This window comes from Arachis hypogaea, chromosome 9, assembly GCF_003086295.3.
Source record: "Arachis hypogaea cultivar Tifrunner chromosome 9, arahy.Tifrunner.gnm2.J5K5, whole genome shotgun sequence".
In the NCBI taxonomy this organism is placed as follows: domain Eukaryota; kingdom Viridiplantae; phylum Streptophyta; class Magnoliopsida; order Fabales; family Fabaceae; genus Arachis; species Arachis hypogaea.
In genome coordinates this window covers 3372543-3386471 of record NC_092044.1, presented here as the reverse complement: position 1 = coordinate 3386471, position 13929 = coordinate 3372543, and the positions used below count along the sequence as shown (strand labels likewise).

Sequence of the window (13929 nt, the reverse complement as noted above, 5' to 3'; positions counted from 1 at the left end):
ACCATCCAAATTCAAGGTACATTCAAAATAAACCACTACGATTCTGCATAAACGTTCCAACTCCTCGCGAAGAATAGAAGAAATAAAAAAGAAAAGATACAAATCTCCATAAAAAATCACCAGGAAAAAGGAAGAAACATTATTCAAGATACTGTTTTACTGTTCTTCTAGGTTTTTCTTCTAGATTAACCAGCAAAACATTAAAAAATTTCAAGAAGAAATATACTGTCTCCCTTGTTTTGGGTGTATTTTTTAAATTCTTTGGGTGTATTTCTGTAATCTTTTGGGTGTATTTTTGTAACCGTTTGGGTGTATTTCCGTAATTCTTTTTGTAATCGTTTGGGTGTATTTTTGTAACTGTTTAGGTGTATTTCTGTAATCGTTTGGGTATATTTATGTAATTGTTTGGGTGTATTTCTGAAGTTCCATTATCTTCAAAACATTTCAAAGCTTGATTTCAAAAACCATGAAAATCGAACAAAACGAAGCAAAAAGAGAACGCAGAAGGATATCCAACAAATTTGGCAAAAAATTCGAAAAAAGAAATGAAATCTTTTAAAAAATGAAAGTTATATATTTGTGCATTAATTGATTTGAATTGATTTAAAATTCTGTTAAAAAGGCACGTAACAAGCAGTGCGTTTAATGAATATGTTTCGTTCAGACTTGTAAAACTTGTAAATGTAAAATATTTGTATGTAGAGATTAATTCTTGTACAAATAGTCAATTATCTCCCTAGCGAAAGTGTCATGTAAAATAAGTTTTGTTTAAATATAGTACTAGTACAAGTACAACACAAGATGGGCAGCCCCCACCTGAAATTGCAAAAATTACCGGAAATGATGCTTCAGATATTCCTTTTCCTTTAAAATGATGAGCCATCCACTGGTACCACTGCTGTAAAGCAAAACGAAGAAACCAAAAAAACAAAGTAGAATCAGAAAAAGAAAGCAAAAGTAAAACGACGTCGTAATTATTCGCCGGAAACCCCTCATGTCTCCAATGCGCGCGACACGCCATCAATCCCTCGTTGTTCCACGCGCTTTTTCTCTCTCCCTCACTCGCTTCCAAAACCAAAAACCGTTCAAATAAATAACCGCTCACACACCAGTTTCCACACACACACATATCATAACTAAAACCGTTAACAGCTAAGAGTTAAATAACGCCGTTACCGATGCCGGAAGCCGTCGTCGATTTCCGCGCTCCGCCGCCGTCTCCGGTTGCCTCAGGACGGCGATCGTCGGTAACTAATGACGAAGTTTTAACGGAGTTTCTAGAATCCTCGCTCCGCGTCCCTGATCTCGTGTTGCCCGATAAGTTCTTCCCGAAACAGAAGCTTCTAGAAACTCCGCCAAAGGTCGACTTCGTTTCTCTTTGTTTTCACCGTGACGAGGCGGAATGCGATGCCGTTTTGGACGCCATGGCGAAAATCGGGTGCTTCCAGCTCATGAACCACGGGATTCCGAGGGAGCTCGTGGTGTCTGCTGCGGAGGCCGCCGCCGGAGTGTTCGGTGTGCCGCCCGTGAAGAGAGAGGCTTTGATGAGGTCACCGGAGAAGCCTTGGGGTTATGAAGAGTATCATGGCGGAGAAGAAGAAGAAGAAGAAGGGAGTGAGATGTGTGAAGAGTTCGTGTGGTGCAGAGAAGACGAGTTGAAGTTGAATATGGAGGGAATTTCGCCTATTGGATATCCAAATTTCAGGTAATTAACGTTATGTTAATTAATTATTAATAATTGATAATTAGATAATAAATAACCCTATGTACGTAATATAATGCATCCATTTTATTAACAAATCATTAGTACATAGCTAGCTACTACTAGAACTTATTATGTATATAGAGGGTGATTATATATCTGCATGCCAAGAGAGGATTGTGATATGTGATTAATTAAATATTTCAATCTTGCATGTAGTAATCATATTCTAAAATATAAGATTTCTCAACTATTGGTTCCCCACTAGATATAAAGCATCATTGGCACTACACTAGATAAGATGAATATTATTGTTTGCTATTAACTAGAAAGTGAATTCTATGGCGGTATATATGCTATATATAGATAAACATTCATATGTTCAATAACAAAAAATGAAAATAAGATAAATATTTATATGTTCAAAATCTCTATATGAACTAAAATTTGCAAAATCTTGATGTAGTTTTCACTTAAGATAAGGTCGCGCATTATTTTTTATTAATATATGATGAGTTTACATAAGTATAAGAAAAACAAATCATATGTTTTTTTTCTTTTCTTTATAATTATATCATATATATATGTTTTAGAAACGTTACTAGTGGTCATGGAAGGATGATAATTATTGTTGTTCTATAAAATATAACAATGATGAACAGATTTTATTTAAATATTTTGATTTTAGAACATATTGACAGAACAAAAAATTAGAGAAAGGGAGAATAATTCTAAGCATGAATTTGGATTACTTTATGGTGGTTGCTCACATATCCTTACATTTAAATGGGCATAAATATTCTTTTTACTTGACACTATTTAAAAAGTGACATAAATGTTAAATTTAATGACACCTAATTAAATTTTAGCCAACTTTTATTGTAATTTTTAAATTTAAATTTTATTGATTTTATCATCTTTAAATTTTGTTACTAACCTTTTAATTTCAGACTTTAAACCCCTATATTAATCATAACTATTTAACTGAACACATGTGAACAACACTGATTATATATAACCAAGCAGCTATTGTAAGTGAGAAAGTATGATCATAAAATTCATTCAATCACTGTAGTTTAAAAGAAAGAAGAGAAAAAGAAGCACACTAATTATTCTGTCGCACGCAAAGCTAGTGGAGGAAAGGTAACTGGTTTATTCTTGCTTAGTTATGATCCAACATAATAATTAAGCTAGCTGGCTATAATCAACTGAAATTGCACGAGTTAGGAGCAAAACATCTTTACACTTCATCATTTATTGTTAAAAAAAACTGCACATGCAGTAGTGAGCACTATACTTTACACATCCATTAACCATTTGTCTCAAAATTAGGAGTAATGCATTGCACGCATGTAATGTCACTTATCAATGAATTCATGAGAATAACTAAAGATAAATTGACATTCAGGTGCTTAGAAAATGTATAATAAAAAGTACTTATTTATAGGTCAAGAATATTATTTAAACATAATGACAAAATTAATTTTATATCAAACTAAATAAATATAAAATCTGAAAATATTCTAAGTATATTCTTACAGTCAATATCAAGATATTCCATGACAACTATTCACGAATTGTTGCTCAACGTTTTTAAATCTTTTTTGCAGCAAGAAAATGGAAAAACTCATGCTACGCATCGAGACTGTGGCCGAGAAAATTTTACCGGTGATACTGGAAAAGATTCCAAGAAAAATTGAAGTTGATGATATGGATTTGGTTCATCATGGGCATGATGTTGGAACAGTATGTTGTATATATAAGCATTGCAGAGATAATAGAGAAGATCAATGGCCTAACTCCTTAAAATATGATGTGATTAGAATGCTGATTAGGGGAACGGATTACTCACACTCATTGGGTTTTCATGTATGCGATGGATCTACAGAGTTCCATGTTTACTCTAAGAAAAGTTGGCTCTCTTTCTGTCCAGAAGAAGGTGCGATTATAATCACCGGTGGTGATGAAACTCAGGTAATTTAATTTACACTTCTGCATGCCTCCATTTTATGCCTCCCCATTTTTCTTTTGTTTAATTTTCTTAATCATCGATTTAAAACGATTATATTAGTAACTAATTTTATAAGAGAACAATTGAGTATACACCTTTGTGTGGACCCTTTTGTGTTATTATTAGTAATATAGCAATCTCCTTGGGTTGTCCAATTTGCACTTGGTACAAGATGAGAAGGGATTAGAGGGGAAAGTTCTATGTAAATTTTGCTTTAATCTACTAGAGGCAAAATAGTCTTTTCATTTTGAAGTGAAATATTCTTTTGAATAGGAATACTGCATTTTCTTCGCTAACACTGGAAATGAAAATCAGCCAAAAATCCTAAGACATACCAGCTACAAAACACAGGAATGTGTGCTAATTTTGTGTAATTATTCATTGTTTCTTCTTTAGTATATTTTCTTTGTAAATTGAATGTACAATAAAACTAATATTCTTATATATTAACTTGACTTTTTCTTATTATTTTTTATTATAATTAAATTTTGTAAGCAACTAAAGCAATCTATATCTGTTCTCCCAACAGAGAATGAGTGATGGGCATTACAAGCACGTTATTGGGAGGCCAATATTTAGAGGCAAGAATGAAGACAGCATTTCAATGGCCTTCCTCTATCATCCTACCAATGCCAAAAACGATATTCAAACCAATAGTGGAAGAACTATTTCACTTGCCCAGCAAGCCATTTTGGCTATAATTTTGACCCTTATGTATCACGTCCTGATTTCTGTAACCAAATTTTTGAACTAGTTAAATGTGACTTTGTCCATTTATACAAGAGGATGTTTGATTCATGGTTCATGCCCTGTGATTTCTGAATTTCTACACCCATCATTATTTTCGTATTTAAGAAGTGCTCTAACAAATATCAAACCAGAAGAGACTAGAATAACAGTTACTAAAGAAACACAACAAAATCAAATCCCAAATTTAAGATGGATCAGAACATAAAGTGTTTAAACTGCAACTTTCAGAAAGTAAAATACTGTCAAATACTCAATTAGGTACCTAGAGATGGTTGGGAGAAAAAGGAGAAAAGGGTTTCAAAATAAAATTAACAACTTATATATATGTTGCTTAAAGGTTGCATAGAGCTTATACAACACAACGTCAAGTCTTCCTATACTTCACATCATCCATTCTACAGAGTTTCATGTTTACTCTTAAAAGAAAAATTCTCTCTTTCTGTCCAGAAAGGTGCCATTATAATCATGGTGGTCATGAAACTTGGGTTAATTCATGTACACTTCTTCATGCCTCCTCATTTTTTTTATATTTAATTTCCTCTAATCAATTTAAAACGATTAGATTAATAATTAATTCTATAAGAGAACAATTGAGTGTACACCTCTGTTGATCCTTGTGTTATTATTAGTAATATAGCAATCTACTTATGTTGTTCAATTTGCACTTGGTACAACATGAGAAGGGATTAGAGTCCTATGTAATTTTTTCTATAATATACTAGGGGTAAAATAGTCTTTTCATTTTGAAGTGAAATATTATGAAAAGGAAAACTGCATTTCCTCCTCTCACAGTGAAAATGAAAATTAGCCAGTACATACCAGCTACAAAACACAGAATGTGTGTTGATTTTGTGTACTTATTCATAGTTTTTTCTTTAGTATATTTTATTTGTAAATTGAGTATACAATACAACTAATATATATATATATATATATATATATAAACCTCTTCTGTTTTTTTTTCTTTCTTTTTTAGTTAATTTTTGAAAACAACTAGAGCAGTCTATCTTTGTTCTCCCAACAGACATTGATGGGATTTACAAGCGCGTTATTGGAAGCCCAATGTTAAGAACAAGTCCAGTTATTGGAAGGCCAATATTAAGAACAAGTCCAGTGCTCGCATTCATTTGCATTTCATTTTAAGTCCAAAATGCCACATCAAATCCCAAATATAAGATAGTTCCGAACATAAAAGAGTGTTTAAATTGCAACTTTCAAGAAGGAAAATAATGTCAACTAGGTAGCTAGAGATGGTTGGGGGAAAAAAGGAAATAAGGGTTTAAAAATAACATCAACAACTTATGTTTATGTTGCTTAAATTAAAAGTTGTATAGAACAAAAGCATGATGTCAGAGTCTTCTTATACTTCATATAATCCACCCTTTCAAGTTCACAGTTCCATGCTGAAGCAATAGGAATCATCTCCTTTATAGCCGCCTGAGGAAAGAAAAAAACTACTTGAATGTAAGAAGACAGATTAAGAAAAAACTATTAGAAAACAATATTTATATCATCTGTGTGATTCATAATGCAAAAGGGGCAGGTTGAACAGTTCTATCGCAAGAATTAAGGCTCTGTTTAAGGCTTTAAGCACTTTTGACCATGATTTAAAATTTAATTTTGCATATCATCAATATGTATAATTCCAGTTTACGTTATCGATTCGCGATTCATACATATTTGCATTATCAATAAACTTTTACCAAATATTCATGTCATAATTCATGTGAAGGAAGGATTGCATATATCTCACGTAATATCACAATCATATATATAAAAAATAAAAAATGTGTAATCATGTACATAAAATCCTAACAAATACAATTCTGTCTTCTTTAATTAAGTTACCTTTAGAATACCAATAATGCTTTTCCATGTGTTGCTTTTAATCTAAAATCTTAGAAAAAGATCGATTTAAAATATTATAATCTTATTTAATTGACCCAACACTTTATTTTTGTATAATATAAATACATGAAATCCAATTTCATATACAAGTCAACGACAAACGCCTTTTCCCAATTTCATGTAATATCATAAAAGAACAAATTCAAGAAAATTCTACAGCATTAGTTAAAAGTGCAGACAGCAAACATGAGGAAGCAGTGAAATATATGCCAGTACACCCTATATAAAATGGCAGTATAACAGATGATTCTTTCCATAAGATAACTAATTTTTCACATACAGAATGGACCCTGGTTCACTTTTCACAATTTTCATACCAATTTTTTAAACATGCCTCATAAGGAAAACTCAGATTTATATTACTCGAGATAGTATTGATATGGCAAACCACAGAGCAGAGGAGAGTTCATACCATTTGCCATACGTGAATTCTTCAACTTGGCATATGCTAGAGCCCCTCGGTAAGACAGATATTTCATTAAGGATATGCTCTTTCTCCTTTTCAAATGAACCAATGTTAGTGTAAATTATAAATGTCTTTAAAACAAGTGCATTTTGCAAGATATAAGCCAAAAATTCACGTTCCTCTAATGAGTCTGGGTATCTTCTAAATTCAAGAATGTTCAAGTGTGACCTAACACAATTAGGTACACTGGCTGGCTGTGTCCAACTGCTAGGTTCAGTACGGGGAGTTTGGTCACCAAAATACTGTACCTAACAACATGGGAAAAAAAATTGTCAAAGGATGCAGGCAATTAATAACAAATAGAAAATGGTGGAATTATGCAAATGTTTATACCCCATTGTTATCAATTTTGAGTACTTGAAGCTTAGGGCAGCAGCAAAGCAGTTTTATTAGGACTCCAGAGTTGAAACTTCTAATACAAATCCTCAGTTGACATAAGTAGCTAAATTCTGGGAAGTGTAAATTTGGAGCTTTGACCAAGCACTGTGTGAACGATAACACAACGGTTTAGAGATTCCAATAAGCAAGTTAGAATGAGTAACGGATTATGAGACACCGACAAGCATATTACCTGGGTGGTAAATCCCCCCAAATCCAGCTTCTTTGTCTTGGAGAGTGCCTGGAGAAGTTTGGGTACCCAATCAACATGCTCAGCCTTGGGAGCAATATCAATAGAAGCTTCCATCATGTTGGGAAAATCACTGATGACTAAAGTCCTTACACACGATTCTTCAAGGTATATACGGAGGTACTCAAGATTCGGGGCGTCTATTTGAATCTCAGTGATTATGGGATCATCAAAGTCTCTTTCTCTTGCCTCTATTAATCTTAGCCTCTTCAAAGAGGGGGAGAGCAAGTGAATGTTAGGATAAAACGATGCATCAAAAATGAAGTAAAGATATTCAAGAGCAGGGCAGGCAGATATGAGGTTGAGGTCAACAGGTACGTCTGGGCCCAGTGATAAATTCTTGAGTAGAGGCAAATGAACCGAAGATATATTATTCAAAACAAGATTAGCCACCAGGGTGAGAGAAACAAGCGAAGCACATGTGAATATTTCATCAACATAGTTGCTACTAACATCACCATACAAAAGGAGATGCATTTCTTGAAGGCAAGGCCCCAGAGCAGCTCGCACCCACCTTCCGACGGCATTGCCGCTATCTAAGTGTGCCCCACATATGAGGCGGAGCTTTCGGATGTCGGAAAACCTGCGCTGGGATAGAACTGTGTCCACAAAAGACACGAATCTCTCATTGTTCCCAATGCGTTGGGTATCAAAATCAAAGGCTTGGAGATCCTTCCAGAGGTGGCGCCACCGGCGAGACAAGAAGCTGGTGCCCACGGCATCTATGGTTGGGAGGAATGAGAGGATGTGGCACAACAACGAGTTTGGTAGGCTGCTGATGATGTCTGTGGCCATGCTTCTTTTTTATGCTGTTCATGTTTCAGCCATTTGAGTGGGTCAAACAAAATGTCAATCATATGCAAAGAGTCAGATAAGTCAATGGCTATGTCCATAAAAGAACAAAAACAAAAACTTCTGCTTCAGACCCTATCTATGAAATGAAAAAAAAATGATTTTTATTTGTTGTCACTTTTTTAGGGTTTATAATTATACCAGAGTGAGTGAGGTTGATATAGGCATATAGACATAGACACCAATTTCGGTATAAATAACATTTTTTTTTTCATGTTAGTTAATGATATTACAGCAAATCGAAATACGGGAAGAAAGAAAAACATTCATCGGTTAAAGGTAAAATCAGGAGATGAAAAGAAATGCAAGAAAGACGGAGAATCAAGAAAGGAGATAAATAACCCTAAAAGTAAAATCAAATTTTACAGAGGATGTTACAGCCTATTTTAAACGTTCAAACTTGTCTATATTAGTGTATGAGTGAAGAGTAACGAGAAAAAATTAGGGGAAATGTAAGAACAACGTGAATGTGTAATAACTAATAAGCCAACATTATTAGGGATAAAGGAAAACAAAAAATGCAAGGCATTGGGGGAAGGTAAGTGGTACCAGGATTTTCACCTTGATGGCTAGGGCTTCGTCGTAGTGTGTGGAGGAGAGGAGTCAACTGGGCATGTCAAATAAAAAATGGGTTCATTGAGGGAGAATAAAAGGTAGCGAAGAAGGGTAAAATTGGGAATTGACGATGATAATATAAATAACAAATTTAATTTTTTTTCAATCAACTTAAGGATTTGGTTGATATTCATTGTTTTGTTTACCACTCGGGTATCTCGATTGATTGATTAGTAATAGTCATTTTTTTATTATAAAAAATTCGTCCGTTAATAAAATTGGTTATAAAAAAATTGAGAAAATATTGGGAGAAAATGAAAATTTTGTACGATGTGTACAATGGAGGTTATTCAGTATTAGAGATATAATAATTAATGTTTTTTTTGTTAAGTTAAGTTTTTGGATGAGTAATTTTATGACATAGTATCAGAGCTTTAAATCCGATCCGAAATATCAAGAGTTTGATTTTTTGTAAATCCCAAAATCTTATTATCTTTACTATCCGAATGGTTATCCTAGATAGTATGGGTGATGTTCATTTTATTCATATTAAACCAAAGATTTAGTCCATTATACACTTAAATTATTGACTAAAAACTAATTAAATTTTAAAATTAATCCTACTAATAATCATCTTCAACCTTCAACTTCCTGATATGCCTCTTTTCTCACCACCTGAAACTGACAGTGTAAAGTTCTGGACCCTCGACCACCCCTCCTCCCTCCGCACCTTCAAGAAACACTCCTACTATGTTTACCCTGCCGTATGAAAATCTGCCATGCCAACGTCTTTGTGTCTGTCTTCTCTGACAACTGCACGTCTGTACCTCTGCGTGTGGGTTGTTTGTGAACTTTTGTTTACTATGGTGTTTTCTCCTCACAAATTCGAAGCGTTAATTTGTTATTGGAATAAGTACATCGATTGCACAATTGTGCGGGACAGAATTTTATACAAAATTTTTAATTATTTTTTGTTATTTTTTTATTATATAAAAATAAGTGATGCATAATATATAATTATTGAATTGTTATTTTTTAAAGATTTTATTAATCAATAATGCTTTGCATCCAAGTTATATTAGCAATCAAGTCTAACAAACCATTTACATAAATACGCGCATGTTTTTTTTGCGTTTCTTTTGCCATTTCTTTTTCTAAATTCGCGTACGCAGGTATTTTTTCCTTTTTCCTCCTCTTTTTTCTTTTTTTCTTTTTCGTTATCTTTCTCTTTCATTATCGTCATTTTCAACAATTTTAAATTGAATGGAATAAAATAACATCTAATGCAATTGAATAAAGTGATAATGAATAATTTTATCATTTTTTGTTAAAATCAGTGTTGTTTATGAATTTAAATTTAAATAGCATGCACAGGAATTTCTGAGTTTATAGAATGCATACTTTTCGGTTCATTTGTTATTATACAATAGTGTTGTTATAATAATATTTCGGTTCATTTGCAATCTAGGTATGTTGTCGATGAACAATTTGTCCCCATAATTGTGATGACTTTCAAGACAAATTGAATGGAATGGAATGAAATCTAATACAATTGAATAAAATGATAATGAATAATTTCATTCTTTTTTGCTAAAAAAAAAAGACTCAATAATCAACAAAAACTCATCGAATTCATGTTTAGACCTAAATGAATCTCAATTAAACTAAGAAATGAATCGAAATTACTTAAAGAATAAAAAATTTGATCAATACTTATCAGCAGCATCAAGTGAACCTCAATTAACACACAAATGAACTGAAATTAGTTCAGATTTGAACAAATAGTAAAAAAAACTCAATCATCAACAAAAACACATCAAATTCATTTCTAGATCCAAATGAACCTCAATTAAACTAAGAAATGAACCAAAATTACTTCAAAAATAAAAATTTTGGTCAATTCTTATTAGCAGCATCAAGTGAATCAAAATTAATACACAAATGAACCGAAATTAGTTCAGCTTTAAACAAGCAGTAAAAAAAGACTCAATTATCAACAAAAAGCACATCGAATTCATTTCTGAATTCAAATGAACTTCAAATAATCTAAGAAATAAATCGAAATTATTTAATGATGTCACCAGAAAAAATCAAAACCAATAAAGATGTTAGCAAAATGTTGGTGTTTTTGATGATGACGATAACGAAAGAGAAAGATAACTAAAAAGGAAAAAAAAGATGCAGCATCAGAAAAGAAGAAGAAGAGAAAGAAGAACGGTTTTTCATACGGAGAGATTTTGAACTCTTTTAGTAAGAATGATTTTTGTTGGTATTGAGCCTCTTTGGTTGAACTTAGATGACAATAAAATTTGGATGCGTAACAAATCTGTTTATTAATATATATATAAAAAAATATAGATTTTTTTCAATAATTTTGTTTTTGACATGAGAATTATATAAAACAAATATAACAAGTTTGAAAAACTTAAAAAAAATTTATAAATTATTAATTATCTAAAAGTACCGATATTTTTATAAAATATAAAATATAACTCTTAAAATAAAGCTACAGTCGAAATAAGTTATCATAAAAAAGTAAGATAAAAATTTTTCTTTCAACCATACAAATTCAGAAGAAAACTTAGTATATTTTATAAAAAAATCTAAATTAGATAATATAATTATTAAAATAAAATTATGTAAGTTATTATATATATATATATATATATATATATATACTTTTTAAAAATTTTGGGGTCAAGATGGCTACTTAGCTTCCTTAGATCCGTGCCTGATTGTGACTGCTTCGATTGATAAGATCATTAAGATTTGGGGTGTATATCATTAAGGTTTGGGATGTAAAGAGCTTTAGGATTTAATGAATGGACACATACGAAGTGAGGAAGGTGAAGTTTTTAAGATGACAGTTTGTGTTTGGATTTTCATGGTGGGGGATTCGCTTGAGTCGGTACTATCATCACACGGAGCTTGTCGTTGGTATTGATATGAGTGTTCTTGTTGAAGGCTTGATCACCAACACTCGTTGGGATGAGCTTGTTTATGTTTTGGAGCATGGTATATATAAATTTTGGTAAAAACTTAGATGCAGTCGACTTCACGTGAAGTTGATAGTTGACAGTCGTTAGATGAAAATTTAGTCAAGTCAGTCAAATCATCTAACGGTTCTCGATTATCAACTTTACGTGAAGTCGACTGCACTTGAGTTTCCACTATAAATTTTTGTTGGCTTAGAGCCCGACATAGTGGGAAGTTAAAGATGATTGATGGTAGGATCAATTTTGGAATTTAACGTATTTTTTAAATGAAGTCGACAAAAATTTAACAATTGAATATTTTTGTCGAATATAATTTATTTTGCATGAATATAAAATTTATTTAGTTTTTCCGTAATCATTTTTATCAATGCTCGAATTTTTTATGATCAGAAATGATCATTTACTCTTTTTAATATCTAATTTGTAAATATATAAAAGATTTTAGGCAGTCATTTAATAAAAAATTTTAAATAAATTTTTAATTAATAAATTCAAAAATTAATTATTTTTTGAATATAATAATGTAGGATCAGTTATTTTAGGTATAAAATATTAATTTATAAAATAATTAGTTCAAATCTTTATACTAGTTTAATTAATTTTACATAAATATACGGGTTAACTACACAAAAAAATTCTCAAATTTTAATTTATAATATCCTAAAAAAGAAACATTTTAAAAATAGTAATTTTAATTTATATTGGCTAATACTTTTAGCTAGTAATTTAATACATTTTATTTAGCAGCCAAACATTATATTTTTAATCAACACTTTTAAATATTATTAGTTAATTACTAACAAAAAATAATAAATGCACTAGCTCTTATATTCTTAATTTCTTATTGTCAATTTCAAAATTTTCCATGACAATACTTATTTATGAATATTGCTAATGTTTTTAGGTAATTACTTCTATAAAGATATTTTTGTGTGAAAATAATATTGGAAATCATTAGATGACTTGATATATTTGACTGAATCATTTAACGATTATAAATACCAAGACATCTTATTAATATGTTTTGAGTAAATGCCCAAAATGGTTTCTAAATTTTAAATCGCTATTTAATTTAGTCATCGACTTTTAAAAATGATCAATTAAATCTCTGAAATTCGAAAAAGTACATCTTCGTTAGTCCTTTGCATAAATGTCGTCTAAACGTTGATGATGTGGGGCGTGAACTGCCATGTAAATATTTTAGCTATATGCTTATGTGTACTAAACTTAAATTTGATTTAAATTGGTACATGAAATTGTTTAATAATATCTAAATTAGTCCATTTTCAATTATAAAACTTTAATCTCCAAATTATTGTCTTCTCTTCTTCGATCTCTCACTGTCTTTTTTTTTTTCTTCAACTTTTTTGCTATCTCCTAGTTTATATACGTCCTGAACTACAATATCAGTACATCTACCTAAAAACTATTTTAATTGCAAGTTTGATACTTAAAAAAAAGCTATGCTTTGATGTCACAATCTTTTGGTTTAGTTGCTGCGTAACTGGATGGAAGAAGTGTGGCATTATGGAGAGAACTTGCGAAAATAGGATGAATGGAAGTTGATGCAAATCTTGGTGTAGGTACTAGGAATGCTGTTATTGACTAGACAAAAAAAGTAGTTGGTTTTGGTTGCTGACGAGTCAAATGTGATTAATTTGGTGGAGCTAGGACCACTATATGTCAGCATATTTGGAAGAGGGCATGATCGTATGATTAATGTGGTTGGATTAATTTTAACTTCAACACATATTTAAATTATATGTATTTTTGTATGTTCGTCTATTAAACTAAAATATATTTTTTATTTTTAAGAAGGTAATTATTGTCATTAATTTCAAGGTTTTAATATTACTCTTTAAGTTTGTCATCTTTCAATTCAACTCATGCAAAATTTCTTGTGAAATGAGTATTGTAAAAATTAGTTTTTCACCTCAATCAGTCTAATAAAAACAATTATAATGAATTCCAAAAGCGCATGTGAATTTAAACTCAAAATGAAACCATGTTAATATTTTTTGTAGAGCCATAACCTTACCTCATAGTTTGGACAATCATAAA

General features: G+C 31.4%; 2 protein-coding genes across 6 annotated transcripts; one reads left to right on the top strand and one right to left on the bottom strand.

Moving 5' to 3' along the window:
• Positions 1-897: 897 nt before the first annotated feature.
• On the top strand, positions 898-4518 carry LOC112709954 (probable flavonol synthase 4). The gene is made up of 3 exons (XM_025761970.3): positions 898-1705; positions 3313-3676; positions 4243-4518. The coding sequence occupies exons 1-3, from the start codon at positions 1179-1181 to the stop codon at positions 4465-4467; spliced, it is 1116 nt and encodes a 371-aa protein (XP_025617755.1). The 5' UTR covers positions 898-1178; the 3' UTR covers positions 4468-4518.
• Positions 4519-5561: 1043 nt separating this feature from the next.
• On the bottom strand, positions 5562-8959 carry LOC112709953 (F-box/FBD/LRR-repeat protein At5g56420). Of its 5 annotated transcripts, none has more exons than XM_025761969.3 (5): positions 8867-8959; positions 7409-8274; positions 7171-7320; positions 6784-7085; positions 5562-5900 (listed from the first exon to the last, which is right to left on the bottom strand). In XM_025761969.3, exons 2-5 carry the CDS (start codon positions 8258-8260, stop codon positions 5891-5893), a joined length of 1314 nt encoding a protein of 437 aa, XP_025617754.1. In that variant the 5' UTR covers positions 8261-8274; positions 8867-8959; the 3' UTR covers positions 5562-5890. The 5 variants fall into 5 exon arrangements, with proteins under 5 accessions (XP_025617754.1, XP_029144667.1, XP_029144665.1 ...); XM_029288834.2 differs by having other exon boundaries at positions 6784-7079; XM_029288832.2 differs by having other exon boundaries at positions 8879-8938.
• Positions 8960-13929: the final 4970 nt, after the last annotated feature.